Source organism: Magallana gigas, chromosome 1, assembly GCF_963853765.1.
Source record: "Magallana gigas chromosome 1, xbMagGiga1.1, whole genome shotgun sequence".
NCBI lineage: Eukaryota > Metazoa > Mollusca > Bivalvia > Ostreida > Ostreidae > Magallana > Magallana gigas.
In genome coordinates this window covers 5432220-5450357 of record NC_088853.1, presented here as the reverse complement: position 1 = coordinate 5450357, position 18138 = coordinate 5432220, and the positions used below count along the sequence as shown (strand labels likewise).

Genomic DNA, 18138 nt, shown 5'->3' with positions numbered 1-18138 from the left:
CAGCGAGGCGGCGCGAAGCGCCGCTCGCGTAGCGAGCTCCATAGACAACGTGTACGAACGGAGGAAATTCGAGTTGAAATCTGCACATTGTTCAAAAAAATTTTTATGAGGCCACGTGAAAACGTTCTACTATCCCAGTGATCCTTTGCGGTGCATAGCAACATGGTGGAACAGAAAGTGTTTCTACGGAAAATTCTTACCTCTACATCGCATACATCATTTTCATTTAACAATAAAAAAAAAATCCTTCTAAATACATTACAGTAAACAACACATAAGCTTACGTTAAAAAAAGATGAACTTACATATGACGTCATTTCCTTCTCCGAATTTGTCCGACAATTTACGAAAACTGTCGAGCGCAAAAGAATGTTAACTATGACGTCATAAAGATCTCGCGTTTTAATTTCCCGCGATACATTTAGAGGTGGATCAAGCATATGTACTGGATCATGTAGGAAGTACTTAGTATCGGTGTTAACGGTGACTCTTTGGCTGATTAGTTTTGTTTTGATAATTTTTTTTGCTTAGTAAATACACATGCAAGTTCCATGCTAAATTTATTGTCATATTGATCCAATCATATATGCATACGTTAGGTAGGTGACAAAAAATTATTTAGAAAGAAAAGTCTAATCATAATTAGATCTACGTGCAGCCACGTCATTTTGTAATGAATAGATAAATGAAAAGAATTAAACTGTTAAAATATCTACCGGTACATGTATTTGTTATATAGTTGCATATGTGGTCAAATAATATTGGATATCACACACTAAGAAAGGGGTGAGGGCACATGTCTACAACGCTTATATAGCGTACAAAAATTAAAAAGATTTAAAACAAAATTAATGTCACTGAGGAAAATAATTAAAACAGGGGTTACAACAAGGAACAAAATGAGAAATAACAGACAAAATTTATTTTTACTGATTTTAATGATCATTATTAAAAGATAAAGAAAAGATAAAACATAATTGTATCTACAAAAAAAAAACGGCGTTGTGTTTATCAAAATATTTTAATACAATGTAAGTCCGTTTAACATTTCATTAATGCTCAGTGGTAGTTTGTTTAAGTGTATAAGACTAGGAAGGGGCCATTGGAATAAAAGTTTGATAATTTCGGGTTCCTTGCGGTGGTAAAAGTTTTCGAGACAAAGCCAAAGTTTTTTGGTTAGGGCAAGTCCACGGGTTGAATTTAACAATGATGACAGATGTGTGGTTCCTTCTGCGCTCGCCCAAACGGTCACACCGTAAAACATATTATAAAGATTAATTAAGTAATAATGAAAACTAAGTTGACCGATTAATACATTAAAAACTAAATATTCGTTTTCCATTTTTTTGAAAACCGGTACATTCATCATCTGGGACTGAAACGACTTGGGGTCGAAATTGTTGGGTGGCGAAACGTCTAAGCATCGCTGTGACGTATGTCGACCAGACAATAGACAGATTTGGGAAGAGGAAAGGAAAGTTTATTTCTATTCGTTAAGATAATTGTTCCGCGTGAAACAAAAGGTTTGTCATATCATATATTCTACAATGTAGTCTACTTCTTGAATACACCATGCCAGTGACAATATATGTGAGATAAAACGCGATATTTTTAAAATCAACTAGGCCTAACGTTACATATTGAAATAAAATGGCTACCCGGAAATCGTATCATTCATGTATATATGTAAAGTTTTCAAGAAAAAACTGGTGTAACTTAGTTCGGGTAAGGGAGGAGGGGGTAAGTTGTTTCAATCCAACAGCTGTATGTACTGGCCTAGATATAATAAGTGATTAATGATTTCAATAAGAAATATAACGTTACCACAATCTCGATGACCTACATTTTTTTCTCTAAGCTTTTATACCCCACCCCAGAAAATTCCCATTACTTAATTCTATTATATCTGAGAATTTTCGTACCCTTAGTCCCAAATTTTGAAATGCCCCCAGTAAAGAAAGGAAGTCGGTGATAATATAATTTTTTTTATTGATTTTCACTCCTCATTAACTGATTAAATTAACATTAGCCTATATAAAAATTTAAATAAAAAATCTACTGTGGAAATGAATTGCGTCGCCGTCCTTAAACATGTATAACATGTAAGAAATGGGGTCAGTGGTTATCAATGTCTTAATCACTTACCTGAATTACAAAAAAAAATATAGAAAAAAGTTGACATTTTGTCAATAAACTGAAAAATGCCTGCACCACAGTAACTGCTCACACCTTTGGTATTTCAACAAGTGTGATATGATGTCCATCAACTATAATTGATTACATTTTTATACCATGAACGATTAGTAGTAAACCTTTTACATTAATTTGTAAACAATGAACAAATTGTGTTCTACCTCTATATGAATAAATCATATACATCAAATAGGGAGGTTGAATGGGGGATGACCCCCCTCCCCCTCCCCAATTATTTTTTTTTTTCAAAATCGTCTTTTATCTGAAATTTTTATTTGGAACAGTTTTAATAATTATAGTGAAATTTGACCTTAAGAACAATCAGTTTCAGCGTGCAGTAATACGGAATCTGTAATTTTTATAAATATTAAATGATAAATTTATTTTGTACCCTTGTCCATTTATAAGTTTTAATTATAAAACTGTCTTTTTAAAATCAATTGTATTACATTAACTTATATAACAAAGCTATTTTTAGATGAAGCTATTTTAAACGAACTCTTTTAAAAACGCGCTCTAATACAGACGTTAATTTATGTGTACTAAGTCATCAGTTTCAGAGAGCAGTGATACGGAATCGGAAAAAACCACAGTGTGGTGATCTGGAAACTCGGGTTACTGTCGTATCGCCCCGAAGCCAAAGCGCCCCATGCACGAGCGCCCCAAATTCGTTTCACGAGCGCCCCAAAGTAAAATAATCATTATACCTTACGTCTTGGAAAATTTGCACGAGCGCCCCAAATTGGATTTTCCAATATTGTACTAAAATCGGGATCGTTTTCACGAGCGCCCCCAAAATGATTATCCTGATTATGTCTTTCTGCATGGAATCTTGTTGGATTATTTTTTTACGAACGTGCCCTGAAGTTGCCTGTGTAATAAATATTTGAAACCTGATTTTGCTTTAAAATGTATGTTGGAGAATCTCACTTTTACGTTAAATAAGCATCATTTACACGAACGCCCCCCAAATGAGATTATCCAACTAAAATCAACGTTGGTGTGTGAGTCCCCAAGTTTGGATTAATTTCACGAGCGCCCCAAAATGGTTTTGTTTATTAGTCCTTATAAATCTTCGATGGAATCTCAGTAAACTTACACATTATTATTCCGAGCGCCCCAAAATACATACCTCAATTTTTTTTTATTTCGAGCGCACCAATTCTGTTGAATTGTACAAAGTATTCTTATTTTTGAAGGAAATTTTTAATAATGTCAGATATAATCCAACACAATTGTTCTTCTACTCTCAAATTTTCCGCGCAAACCTCTAAATATGTTTTTTAAGCTTACATTTACAGTCAATCATTATAAGAAAAAAAAAACAATGCGTTATATGTGTATTATATGTGCTATAATTGTATTTGCAGTGATATATAGGGCCAATGGGACGGGTGTGTCATTATTTATTTTGTATTACATATACCATATGTGTGAAAACATTAGCTTCCGAAGACAACTGACGATGATGTAATAGAAGGGGATATTCGGAAACATTATAAGGTGTCAAGGGAGGGGGTATCCTGTCACGGTATCAGGAGAAAACTTACCCAGACACGCGGGAGACGTTGGCTTCGTCGTGTACCCCTTTGATTAGATGTGTGTACACCATGTACTAGTATACACTGTGTGTATTGTATGTATACATTGATTGTGTTCGGTATTTTGTAGAAACTATCAATAATGAACTAAAACACACCAAAAGGAAACGTGATATTTATAAAGGAAGCAATAAACAGACCTGTTTACAAATATTGGTATATATTCTTTAAATTTACAAGAAAATCTAATAACATGGAATATTATGATCTAAGTTTGTTCTTATGATTCGAATTTCGTAATAAGTATCCAGTTAATAGGTATGCATAGTTGTAGGTTCTTCAAAATGTCCTTATTTGTAAATTCTTTAATTTGGCGTACACAACAAGAAACATTTATATAAAGATTCTGTTTATATCTGTATATATAAACATTTGTTAACTTAAAATATTACGACCCCCCCCCCCTCCATTTCTGAATGTTTTATCTTTAGTCGATAGAATATGAACGATTAAGGAAGGAGTCTTTTCTGGTTTTCGACTTGTCAGACGTAAATTTAATTAATTGTTCATTAAATCAAGATGAAAGGAAATTAAAATAGGAAATTTTTCTTTCTTTTTTATTATCATACAACTTGGCATAGAAAAAGTAATCAATGTTAAGAATCTAACAAGGACTATATTTTTGGCGTAATATTGGCGTAGGAAAATATCACATGTTTCGCAATTCAGAATTGCTGCAGATTAATGGGTCTGTTTTAGCATTTTAAAAACAATAACAATAATGTGTGATTTTTTTACTAATGTGAACTAATGATATGATACTTGGGTTTCGGAATATGCTTTTAAAATATGATTTGCCTATCAAATTATATTTTATAAGCTTTGTAAAGCGCCCATTCTATACATTGATGTTTGTGAAAAAAGCACTAAAATAAGTTTTTCTCTCTTATAAAATGGTCAATATATTAGCTTTTCTGTCAATTTATATCTTTATATAAAGCCTTCATTATACATAAAAATCAGAAATATTTTGTTATTGGAAGCATAAAAAAATAATCAAAATTTCTTCAAAATTTAAGAAATTTAGAGGAAATGCGGGCTACGCAATATAAATATAAGTATAGAAATTAATTCCAATTTAGTAGTATAAGCTAATAGACATTCTTATATTCTATCATTTCATTGAAGAATAAAATCTTCAAATCTTAAACAAATGTCTACAAAACAACAAAGAGCTACCCTTATTTCTATCATCTTTAATGTTGAGGAAAAAGGTAGTGACCTTGACCTGACCTTTATGCGAAAACAAAAAGGTCAAATTTGATTAAACTGATAAAATCATTTGGTAATATGATCTGTTTGACTGTGTCAAAATTTCATGAATTTCTTATTATAAGAAGTATCTTTGATAATGAGAAGACTCCTTCCTTAAATGCATATATATTTGCATACCTCTTTCCGAGATTCTTAAAAAAAATTAACTAAAGAAACCTCAACGAACAGGGGAATATGTTTAGGTAAACTCAGGTATATATATTAAAGATCCGAACATTATTGATTCTGTTGTTAAATTGGTTGCAAAAGTTTCCTAAAATTACATATTAGTATGACCGTGCTAAATAAAATTACAAAATTTTTAAAAAAATTATAAATTAGATAAATAAATTAATGTTTTGTTAAATAGAGAAAGAAAATAAATGAGAATATTCACTTACCTTTTTCTTGCAATCGTACGAATGTCAACGAAGGAATAACACCCAACACCCTGGATTGACAATATGTGACGTAATGGGGGGGGGGGGCGTTGGAAGGTCAATTGGATAGATAATTGTCATATTGTTTGATGAATATCAATTTCAGTGCTCATGCTTTGATCTTTGTATAAAAAACAGTTTACGGAAATATTTGTCATCGCTTTATATCAGCATTGTTATTTTTGTATAGCAAAACTTATTCTGGGACGCTCCAAAATTAAAATTATAAAAAAAAAAAAAAAACATTAACTCGAAAACTACATTTTGAAATATAATAATAGACAGCGAAACTTAAACAAAAAAAACACCCCCCCCCCCAAAAAAAAAAAAAAAAACAAGCAAGAATAGCAATTTGTGTAGCACTTGGAAAAAAGGTCATTTTACATTCATAATATTTCAGTGCGAAACTTATTTTGGGGCGCTCGTAAAAAAAAACAAAATTAAAAAAAACAACGACATGATTTACCATTCGGAGCATTTGGAAATTTTGCTCATAACATTCCAATTATTACTTTGGGGCGCTCGTACGTGAAAAATTTAATCATGAAAAAAAGCAACATTTGGGGCGCTCGTGACATACACTTGGGGCGCTCGTGAATTGTACTTGGGGCGCAACAAGAAAAATTTGGGGCTCTCGTGCATGGGGCGCTTTGGCTTTGGGGCGAAGTGACCAGCACCAAACTCTGTAAAATTGACAGCATCAAGAAAGAAAAATTGATGGGTATATAATTTAATTCTGGTTGTAATGCGCTTTCTGATTGGCTAAAAAATTGTTTAATATCATATAAAGAATGTTGCCTAGGTCATGTTAAGACTAACGTCAAAAATTTATCAATCAATACACCCCTCTCCGGCATCCGAAGATTGCCGGAGATGGGTGTGATATAAATCTTATATCACACCCCTACGGTTTATATCACACCCCTAGGCGAATTTTCGGTTTATATCGCACAGGGCGAAAAAGGGTATATTTTCTATAAGTATACGATATAAAATGGTTTGGGGCAGTTTACGCTTTATAAACTGCAAAATAATAAATGTACATGTATATATCAACCATTTTAGTTTATATTTTTCATCCTGCTCTTGTAAAAATCAAGCCATGCAGTTGGGTTTTTATTTCAATTTTAAAGAAAAGGTTAAGAAACATGAAAAGTAATTAAGAAAAAATCGGACACAATATATGCAAAACTGAACCCAAAAATATTTTTTAAAATATTAAGCATTGTATCATATAAATGTGTATACATGTATATATTGTTAAATCCGGTGCTTGCGTGGGATATCATCAAATACTAGTGTGTAACAGTTGATGGTCTCTTTACAGGTTCCCAGGTTGTGTCTAACTGTGCTGTTGACTGAGAGGTCAAAGAGAATATATGTGGTATAGTATTCATGTAATATCACCATGTTCATGTAGCTATACTATGTATTTTTAGGTCACCTGAGTCACTCAGGAGACCCATTGCTATCTCACGTTTGTCGTCGTTGATGATAGGTGTGAATTGTATTTTGATAGCAATTATAGTCTGTTCTCTACATGGGGTAAACACACAACTACATTTTACCTATGTTTTATGACGACATTTTAAAAAATTACATTCTGTATTTCATAGGTGAATTGTAAATAAGAACATACTGAAGATATGTGTCGCATTTGAAAAACTGTTTTTCAATAGAATCAGACAGAAGTCAAATTCTGTGTCAGCTCTCATTTCTCTAAATTATGGTGATGTGTGTGTTTGTGTGTGGTGGTGGGGGGGGGGGGGGGGAGAAAGAGAATCTAATGAGTAATATTAGATGTACATGTTCAGTAGAAAAAACAAAGAAAGAATGAGAGACAGAGAGATAGAGAAAGAAAGTACATATCTGAGAAGTAAGGTAAATGATGAGAGAGAGAGAATAAGATCTAAAGAGAAATATTACAGGTACAGGTTTAGTAGAGAAAATCAGGGGGGAATTTTAAGCAAAGAAAGAGAGAGAGAGGAGACAGAGAGAGAGAGAGAAGAGGGGGAGAGACAGACAGAGAGGAGAGAGAGAGAGAAGAGGGGGAGAGACAGACAGAGAGGAGAGAGAGAGAGAAGAGGGGGAGAGACAGACAGAGAGGAGAGAGAGAGAGAAGAGGGAGAGAGAGAAGAACATTAGTACCTGTTTGACAGAACAAATCTAAGAAAGAAGAGAGGGAGTAAGATTTAAAGAGAAATATTACATATACAGGTTTAGTACAGAAAATCAAGGACAAATTGTAAGCAGAGAAAGTCTGTGTGTGTGTGCACTTGTGTATGAGAGAGAGAGAGAATTAACATACCCGGTAGATGCAAAGTACATGTTTGAGAGTAAGCAGTATTTGATATAGTAAATGTAGATTTTTACGAGCTTGAAAAAGGTTAAGAAATGAATTAAGGAAAAAAATCAGACACTATATATACATAAATAAACCAAAAAATATGGATCAACTTATTAAACATTGTATCATTTAAACGTGTATATTATTAAATCCCACACTTGCTCGGGATATCATCAAGTACTAGTATGTAATAGTTCATAGGTTATACCAGTCTGTAGAATGTAACAGTTGATGGTCTCTTTACAGGTTCCCTGTGTCTGACTGTGCTGTGTACTGAGAGGTCAAAGAGAGAATATATGTGGTATAGTATTCATGTAATATCACCATGTTCATGTAGCTATACTATGTATTTTTAGGTCACCTGAGTCACTCAGAAGACCCATTGCTATCTCACGTTTGTCGTCGTGAGTCATTCATAGACATTTTAGTATACATCTCTTAAATGGGTATGAGGGCAGTAGTCATTGTGTTAGTCCTGGGGTAAGAACTGTTGCCCGAGAGCATAGGGTGAGATCAACATCAATTTTTTACCCAGGAACTGACAATGTAACTATTGCCCACATTCCCATTTGATGATTGATGTGTTAGACGAGGAGAAACATAACCTTGTGGTAATGTCAGGGCTGGGGTATTGTCCAATTATCTGCTCGGGGGACAGTCAAAAATCAGCCAGGGTTAAGGGAATAGCAAAGCAAGGGACATAAGCCAGTATTTAACATGTATACATTGGTGGGTTCCCATTTTCCACACATTTGATGATAGGTGTGAATTGTATTTTGATAGCAAGTACAGAATGTTCTCTATAGGGGCAATAACACAACTACATTTTACCTATGTTTTATAACCACATTTTAAAAAGTAACATTCTGTATTTCATAGGTGAATTGTAAATAAGAACACACTGAAGATATGTGTCACATTTGAAAAACTGTTTTTCAATAGAATCAGAGAGAAGTCAAATCCTGTGTCGGCTCTCATTTCTCTAAATTATGGTGATGTGTGTGTTTGTGGAGAGAGAGAGAAAATAAAATCTAATGAGTAATATTAGATGTACATGTTCAGTAGAAAAACAAAGAAAGTATGAGAGAAGGCAAATCTTGTGTCAGCCCTCATTTCTATAACTAAGTTATGGTGATGTGTATGTGGAGAGAGAGAGAGAGAGAGATTACATGTCTAAGAGAAATAGAAAGATGCATATGTTTAACAGAGTTAGAGAGAGAGAGGGAGAGAGAGAGATTACATGTCTAAGAGATATAGAAAGATGCATATGTTTAACAGAGTTAGTCATAGAGAGAGAGAGAGAGAGAGAGAGAGAGAGAGAGAGAGAGAGAGAGAGAGAGAGAGAGAGAAGGCAAATCTTGTGTCAGCCCCCATTTCTATAACTAAATTATGGTGATGTGTGTAGGGGGTTAGATCTTAAGAGTAATAATACATGTACATGTTTAGAGAAAGTCTGTTTGAGAGAGAGGGAGAAAGAATGAGAGAAAGAGGAGAGAGAATGAGGGAAAGAGAGAAAAAAAGATAGAAGAGAGGGATGATAGAAAGCAATATTACGTATAAGAAGAGAGAGAGAAAGATTACATGTCTGAGAGAATAAGTAAGATGCACATGTTTACATGTACAACAGTAAGGAGAGAGAGAGAGAGAGAGAGAGAGAGAGAGAGTGAGGGACTATATGTCTGAGGGAATAAGTAAGATGCACATCTTTACATATATAAGAGTAAGGAGAGAGAGAGAGAGAGAGAGGGGGTTTAGCAGTGAAAGTGTATAGCATTAAATGATTTATTTTTGACATCTGCCGTTAGCAGACAAATTGAATAACGTGCGTTAGCGCGTTATGATAATTTGTCTGCTCATCTGACAGCAGTTACTGACATGACGACATCAAAAATAAATCATTCAATGCTTATACATTTACATTCCCTTACTGATGAAATCAATTGTTTACTTAAATAAATCAATATAAATTGCAGATCACGGAGGGAGTAAATTAGTAACAGCAAGAACAGCTGTTATATAAACCGGTTTAAACTGGTTATCACATAGACTGTTGAGTTGAGATCGACGAGCAAGAAAATATAATCCATGAAAAATAACTCTTGAAATTTTGCTTTTAATTATAAAGTCATTTTTGTTGAATAATTGTAAAACATAGTGTTTTGACAACATTCATGAAGAGAGAGAGATTACATCTCATTTAGAGTAAGATATATTTAGTACATGTACCGGTACATGTTTGATGGAGTTTGTCTGAAAGACAGAAATAGATAGAAAGAGAGAGCAAAAATACATGTTTAGAAGAGAAATCTGAGGAGATAGAGAAAAAGCATTTGTTAGAAAAAAAATGAGAGAGAGAGGAGGAATAGGATCTCTAGAGCAATTGTACATGAGAGAGAGAAAGAGAGAGAGAAAGAGAGAGAGAGAGAGAGATTACATCTTTGAGAGTAAGATATATTCAGTACATGTACATGTTTGATGGAGTTTGTCTGAAAGACAGAAATAGAGATCAAAAATACATGTTTAGAAGAGAAATCTGAGGAGATTTGTTTGAAAAAAGTCTGAGAGAAAGGAGGAATAAGATCTCTAGAGCAATTGTACATGAGAGAGGAGAGAGAGAGAGAGAGAGAGAGAGCAAGAATGCTTGTTTAGTGTTAAAATTATGAAAAACAGAGATTGAGAGAAAGAAATAAAAAGAGCAGGAATACATGTTAGGTAAATTGAGACAGTAAATACCCGGTAATTGAATTCAACTAAATTAAGACGTGTACTCTACATCTTATTTTATTTTTTTCTCTCTGACTTTCTGTGCTAGATAATCATATACCGGTAGTACACTTTCTCAATTATGTACACATCCAAGAGAGAGAAACAGAGAGAAAGATATATAGAGATAAAACGATGGCAATAGAGAGAGAGAGAGAGAGAGAGAGAGCACCTAGCTCTTTCTCACTCAGCAATCTTGTGTTGTATTTTTCTACTGGTTGAGTGTCTCTATAATCAGAACCAGAATGATGGACCGTCAATTATCTTAGTAGGGAAAATATAGTATTTCTTTAATAAAAACATCTGCTTTAAACTAAAATATTTCTTATATAATTTGACATTGAAACTATAAAACAATATGATAATTCTAAAACTCTTTATTTTCATTCAACAGGTTATGACCCAGAGCCCTCACATCATGGACACAGCAAGCTCCCAATACATCACAGCAAGCTCCCCATACCGAGTACATCTGTGTTCTAAGTGTCCGGGGGACACAGCGTACCATTGTGTATCGTGTCCATGTGATCTGTGTCCCCAGTGTAAAGAGAACCATGTAAAAGATCTCCAAACAATAGACCATGATGTTGTGTCACACCGCGATAAAATCAACTACATCCCAACACAAGAGATCTGTGTGAGACATCCTAGCCATGTTTATACAAAGTACTGTGAACCTTGTCAAGTTCCTGCCTGTAATAATTGCCAAACACATAGAAAACACACTCAGATAGATGTTAAAACAGCCTATAAAACAAAGCGACAACAACACAGAGGAACCATTCACACCATCAGAAGTGAGGCTCTCTTTTACAGACCTGTTCTCCTGACAGGAATCAAAGCTGATGTCAAAACCTGTCATACAGAATTATCCCGCCTTCAATCAGAGATGTTAACAAGGGCCCAGAACCTGAAGGATCTCATTGACTATGTGGTATATGATCTATTGAACTATGTGTTATGTTACTTTGATTTCAAACACAGATGTGAAAAACAGAAGATAGAAATGATCAGACATATTGTCAGACTAAGGAGATATGAACACAGATATGTACAGCCAGCATTCACATTCAGTGCGCTACAATTCCTCTCCTTCACAAAGACAGCCCTCCGTAAAGACACAAAGACAGCCCTCCCCCAGATACATCTTACACTCCACACCAGCCAGCTCTCCATGACTGAGTCACTCAACAAGGAGGATGTGATGGAGTCACTGAGTGCAATCCAAATCACAGAGAGAGGAAACCGACGCGTAGGAAACCAGTGTCTGCTGAAACTGACGTCTGGTGCTGAGTTCCATCAATCTCTCACACTGACAGGTGTTGATCGTTGTTTACACATTTCCTGTGTGACATCAGACCGGGTCTGGGTCAGTGATGATAAAGACAATCTCATGTTGACAGACACAACAGGTGTCCCTCTACATCGTGTGGAGGATTCATGGAGTGGTTTTTTTAGAGGATTACACACAGTGAACAGTGAGAGTGAACTGATTTATATAGATAGGAATTCTAACATCAACAAACTGTCAAAGGATATGAAAACAACCACCACATTTATAGAGAGAACAGACTCTACATGGAGACCATGGTGTGTGTACTGGTCCCCGTCCACTGGGGATCTACTGGTCGGGATGTGTGACGATGATACAGAGACAGCCAAGGTAACCCGGTACAACCAGAGTGGACAACTAACACAAACCATACAGTACCACAACACAGGACGGGGACTGTATAGAGTACCTATCTATATAACAGAGAACAACAATGGGGATGTCTTGGTGTCTGACTGGTTGAGTGCTGTAGTGGTGACAGAGCGTGGAGGAAGACATCGTTTCTCCTACACAGGACATCCATCAGGATCAGTACTACGGCCATTAGGAATCTGTACTGACGCGCTGTCACACATCCTGGTGTGTGATAATACAACCAAAACAGTACAGATGATAAATAAGGACGGTCAGTTCCTGTCACATCTACTGACAAAATCACAAGAGATGCGTTTACCATGCGGCCTGAGTTATGATGTCAACACTCACCGTCTCTGGGTCGGATCATGGTTACACAACAAGGTGTGTGTCTACAGGTATATCACCAGACAGGACGCTCTGACAGGTAAGTCTGAGTCATTATCATTCACATTAATTAGATATAGATAACTAAGACACACAGTCCGTGTTAATTATCAGTCAATAAGATACATGTAAGACATGTTTATCTGTGTGATTGTTTGTCAATATAAACAACTCATTGTTACAGGGTTAGCTGTATCTACCAGTCATTGGGATTCAGTGTTTATCTAACATAAACAGAAATTAGATACATTATTTTATTAATTAAATGTACAGTTACATGTCATTGTATTTAGTGAATAGAAATAACAGGTTGCTGTATTTAATTATGAAATATATAGAGTGACTCATGTATTTGTAATCAGTTATTTTGTGACATGTTAATTGACTTAACTTAATTAATTAGATAAATAATAAAGCAAGTGTCATGGTAATCAGGTTAAAGTTTTAATTTGTAGATGTAGCTCTATCATTACATATACTGTATGTATTAATTAACAGCTAATTAATGACATGTTGTAGATGAACACAGACCCCGTCCTGATGGAGACACCCGATACACGACACATCCTCACACCACAACTCATTAACTTAACGAAGGTAAAACTCACTGACGCATGTATTTGTAATCAGTTGTTTTGTTACAAATGATTTGACTTAATTCAATTAATTAGACAATTATAAATTAAAGCAAGTGTCATGGTAATCAGGTTAAAGTTTTACTTTGTAGATGTAGCTCTATCGTTACATATAATGTATGGAATGGATTAATTAACAGCTAATTAATGACATGTTGTAGATGAACACAGACCCCGTCCTGATGAGGACACCATGTCCAGCTCAACACCAGCCGTATAATGGAGATAGCTGGGATATTGACAGGTTGTAAATGTGTCTGTACAAATGTAGTCTGCTCTCAAAACCACACATGTTGTTTGTCACTTTGTTCAACATCTGCAGCTGAAATTGAGCTGTGTATAATTCACATGGACTGTAATACTGACTCCTGTTTATTTCACACTTTGTGATCATCCAAACATGGCTGTCTGTTGCTGAGTGAGAAACATCATGTTATACAAGTTTTATTTTCTGAATGTGGAATATTATAAAAGAGTCTTTAATAACTAAACAATTAAACATTGTAAATGTCAGATCTTTATCAATTCCAAAATGTATCTTATTTTGCTAATTGTGCCATTATTATACCCCATGTAATGGAATTGTTAGAGAATAATGATTTCAACCTATCTCAGTCAGTCCTGGATTTTAAGCAAAACTTATATTAAACATCTGCACAGAAATTTATGAAACTTTTAAGGTATTTAGGACACAATGTGTAGATGTGCTAATTACTAGGAAGTTCCGATTCATTTATCTTTGTGGGAATTTTAGCCCCATTGAACTTGAATTTTGGCCAAATGTTGAATGATTTTTTTGAATGATTTTTTTGTAAGCCCGACTCTTCTCAAACAGCTGTATTGAATTTCGTAAAACTTTTTACGTAGTTGGGGCATAATGTGTTGATTTTCATGTTTCTAGGAAATTTAATTACAATGTTTTGTCTTGAATTTTTTAACCATTAGAATTAATTAGTATATTGTTGTTGTTTAAGACATATGATTAGATATGTGCATAATTGCAGAAAGTTTTGATCTGATGATGTTTTGCAAGTAATGACCTTTATCATTTTTAGCTTACCTGAGCTGAAAGCTCAAGTGACCTTTTCTGATCACAATTTGTCTGTCGTCTGTCAGTCTGTTTGTTTGTCTGTCTGTCCTCTGTCCATAAATTTTTTACATTTTCAACATCTTCTCCTAAACTACTGGGCAAATTCAAAAAAAAACTTGGCACAAAGCACCCTTAGGCAGAGGGGATTCAAAGTCGTGAAAATTAAGCACCATGCCCTTTTTTAAGGTGAGATAATTAGAAAATATTGAAAATTCTTAAGAAGTTTTTTCAAAAATCTTTTTCTCAAGAATCATTTGGCCAGGAAAGCTGAAACTTATGTGAAAGCATCCTCAGGTAGTGTAGATTCAAAGTTGTGAAAATCTTGACCACTGGGGTAAGGGTGGGGCCACAATGGGACGTCGAACTTTTACATACGTATATTTAGAGTAATCTTTTAAAAAAAATCTTCTTTTCAAAAACTAATCTGGCAGCCAGGAAAGCTGACATTTTTGTGGAAGACACCTCAGGTAGTGTAGATTTAAAGTTGTAAACATCTAGACCCCCCCCCCCCTGGAAGGGTGGGGCCTCTATTTAGTCAATGGGGGGTCAAATTTTTACATATGAATGTACTAATGTAGAGTAAATGTTTAAAAATCTTCTTCCCAGAAACTATTCAGCCAGGAAAGCTGAAACATAAGTAAAAGCATCCTCAGGTCAAAGTTGTGAAAATCATGACCCCGGGGTGTAGGGTGGGGCCACAATGGGGGAGGGGGGACGAACTCAAGTTTGTTCAAATCATGATCCCCTGGGTTAGGATGGGGTGACAATTTGGGGGGTGAGATCAAATTTTTACATACTAGGAATATATTGGGAAACATCTTTAGAAATCTTCTTCTATAAAACCATTTGTGTAGAAAAGCTCTAACTTTAATGAAAGCAACCTTAGGTAATGTAGATTCAAATTTGTTCAAATCTAAGGAGTATGATGGGGCTACATTGGGGATTTAATTTACGGTACAAGGAAAACAATTTAGTTGTTCACAAAAGCTGAAATGTTATAAGATAAAGATAAATAAATAAAAATCTTCTTCTCGATCTACTCCCACACATGTGGGCACAAAAATGAATACATGGTTATGATATCCACAATCTCCTTTACCTAAATTTTGAAATTCATGGCCCCTGGGTCAGGGGTTCAGGACATGGGGGGGGGGGGGGCAATATAGTGTTAATGCATATAATGTTTAAAAATCTTTTCTTTTCTCACACATCTGCCAGTGTATAAAAAAACTGACTAATAATTATGTTTACCAAGAAGTCCTCTACTGAAATTTTAATTTTCATGTCCCCTGGGGTATGGGTTTTGACTCTAGGGCAGGGCTAAAATGGATGTATAGATGTTAATGCATATAACGTTAAAAAATCATCTTCTTTACTGATAAAAACACACCTGAAAGGAAAACTGAATTCATGATTTTGTAGACCAGATCTTTTAGTTGTTCACCAAAATTAGAGGTTTCACAGTTCTTTTTTAATTAAATGTGGTCGTCATTACAAATTTATAATTTTTATACTCCAGTAGGAGAGGGGGTATACTGTTTTACGCTTGTCTGTCTGTCTGTCTGTCCGTCTGTAACAAAAATTTCTGTCGCATTCATCTCGGCAACTATTTATCACAGATGCTTGAAATTTTTACACAGTGTTTGTTAGGGCATGCCATATCGTGGGATATATTTTTGTACCAATCGGACGTGAACTTCCTGTTAAATGACTACTTTGCCTATTTTTAACCAAAATTTTCAAACAAATATTTGTCAAAGATTTCTCAGCAACTATTTATCGCAGATGCTTGAAATTTTTACACAATATTTGTATAGGCATGCCATGTCGTGGGATATATTTTTGTACCAATCAGACGTGAACTTCCTGTTAAATGACGACATTGTTTATTTTTAGCAAAAATTTTCAAACAAATTTTTGTCAAAGAATTCTCAGCAACTGTTTATCGCAGATGATTGAAATTGTTACACAGTATTTGTATAGGCATGCTATATCGTTGGATGTATTTTTGTACCAATCAGACGTCAACTTCCTGTTAAATGAGTACTTTGTTTATTTTTAGCCAAAATTTTCAAACAAATTTCAGTCAAAGATTTCTCAGCAACTATTTATGGCAGATGCTTGAAATTTTAACACACTTTTTGTTTTTGCATGTCATGTCGTGGGATATATTTTTGTATCAATCAGACGTCAACTTCCTGTTTAATGAGTACTTTGTTTATTTTTAGCAAATGTTTATTTTTAGCAAAAATTTTCAAACAAATTTTCGTCAAAGATTTCTTGTACCAATCGGACGTCAACTTCCTGTTAAATGAGTACTTTGTTTATTTTAGCCAAAATTTCTAAAAAAAAATTTCCTCAAAGATTTCTCAGCAGCTATTTATCGCAGATGCTTGAAATTTTAACACACCATTTGTTTAGGCATGCAATATTATGGGATATATTTCTGTACCAATCGGATGCCAGCTTTCTGTTAAATGTCGACTTTGCTTATTTTACATATTCACATCAGAGTGGGGGTATCACTAGTGAGTATTGGCCCACAGATATTTTGTTCTTTCTTTTAATACAGTTATAAACTAATTATTTTTGTTTCTTGCAGACAAGCTGCTTTTAGAACGCCTTCGGGCCAGTTCAGGGGGAGACAGTAGAAAACCTTCCCGGATTACCCATAATTCCAATGGAAATAATGCGTCGTCAATGGACTCTGTTTTTCTGAAAGTAAACTCAACATAAATAACGCATCATCAATGGATTCCATTTCTGTGTACCGGTACATGGATTTAACATTGATGTGTTAGTCATCCTTTTTATTAATTCTATTTAGTATTAGTTTATTAAGTTGCCATTTTACATTTGCACTATATGTGTGTTTTACATAATAAGCTCCTGAGATCTCTTATAAATCTCTGCTGTACTTTGGTGCTGGGACAGAGATATCCCTTAGAAATGTGACGAATGTGTGATGAATTTTTTTTTAGTTTTGATTTGCACACAAGAAAATGATTAAAAAACACATGCAAAGGGGGGTAACTCCAATTTGTATTTTTCAATTTGAAATGAAAGAAAGTTATCCCCCTTCTACTAATGTTTTCTAGAGATGTCTGTATTTTATGTTGTTGATCCCTGACAATTTTTTGTAGGAGAGTTTATTGAGTACAGTGGCGTCGGAAGCACATTTCTCCCTCATAAAAAATGTTATATTGATCAGGTAGATGGAAAATTCATGTTTATGTAAATAGTTTTGGAGGAATATTGTGACCAAGTTTAAGTTTACTGATTGTCTTTTGTATTTACGCTTACCATGAAATACATACTACTTATATACAAATGATATTTAGTGAGTCGTAGCAATCTGTAGATAGAACTCAATAAATGTGAAGAAATTCACTATCAGATTGACTGCTGATTAAAGTGCTAATCAATGATTTATTTATTCCTAGATTGACAGATTTTTTAAATGTAATATATATTGTTTTATTAAAGTGTATATAAAAACTACATTGTATATCAATTTTAATTAGTAAGCATTTTAATAAAAATACGTTGAGCTTTTGATAAAAAGATACGCCCATTTATAATTGGAACACAGATGCATATTATGTACAAATCGCGGAATTAACAGCCTCCATGTATCTATGCATTAATGCGTCATTACATCAGAATTAGATATGTATCGTATTCATCATCCCACTGAGATAATTAGACACCACAGAATTGTTCTCCAATAATTATCACGTG

General features: G+C 34.5%; 2 protein-coding genes across 7 annotated transcripts in view; both read left to right on the top strand.

Moving 5' to 3' along the window:
* LOC105337630 (uncharacterized) overlaps positions 1-17898 on the top strand; it is a 52876-nt gene extending 34978 nt beyond the window's left edge. The window contains exons 4-8 of one of the 3 annotated variants that reach the window (XR_010712920.1): positions 8082-8136; positions 10993-12712; positions 13192-13269; positions 13469-13551; positions 17000-17898. Coding sequence is in view for 2 of the 3 variants with exons in the window: in XM_066081538.1 (XP_065937610.1) it covers positions 10996-12712; positions 13469-13527 (1776 nt within the window). In the remaining variant the exon portion in view is untranslated. The remainder of the gene's footprint in view (positions 1-8081; positions 8137-10992; positions 12713-13191; positions 13270-13468; positions 13552-16999) is intronic. The other 2 variants (XM_066081538.1, XM_066081526.1) reach the window with 2 other exon arrangements.
* The window catches only part of LOC117687337 (E3 ubiquitin-protein ligase TRIM71), a 78170-nt gene continuing 61447 nt past the window's right edge, over positions 1416-18138 (top strand). For 3 of the 4 annotated variants that reach the window (XR_010712889.1, XM_066081467.1, XM_066081481.1), the window contains exons 1-2: positions 1416-1523; positions 6816-6872. The gene's annotated coding sequence lies outside the window, so the exon portion shown is untranslated. Of the gene's footprint in view, positions 1524-3864; positions 3951-6815; positions 6873-18138 lie in introns of all 4 variants that reach the window. The other variant, XM_066081477.1, reaches the window with a different exon arrangement.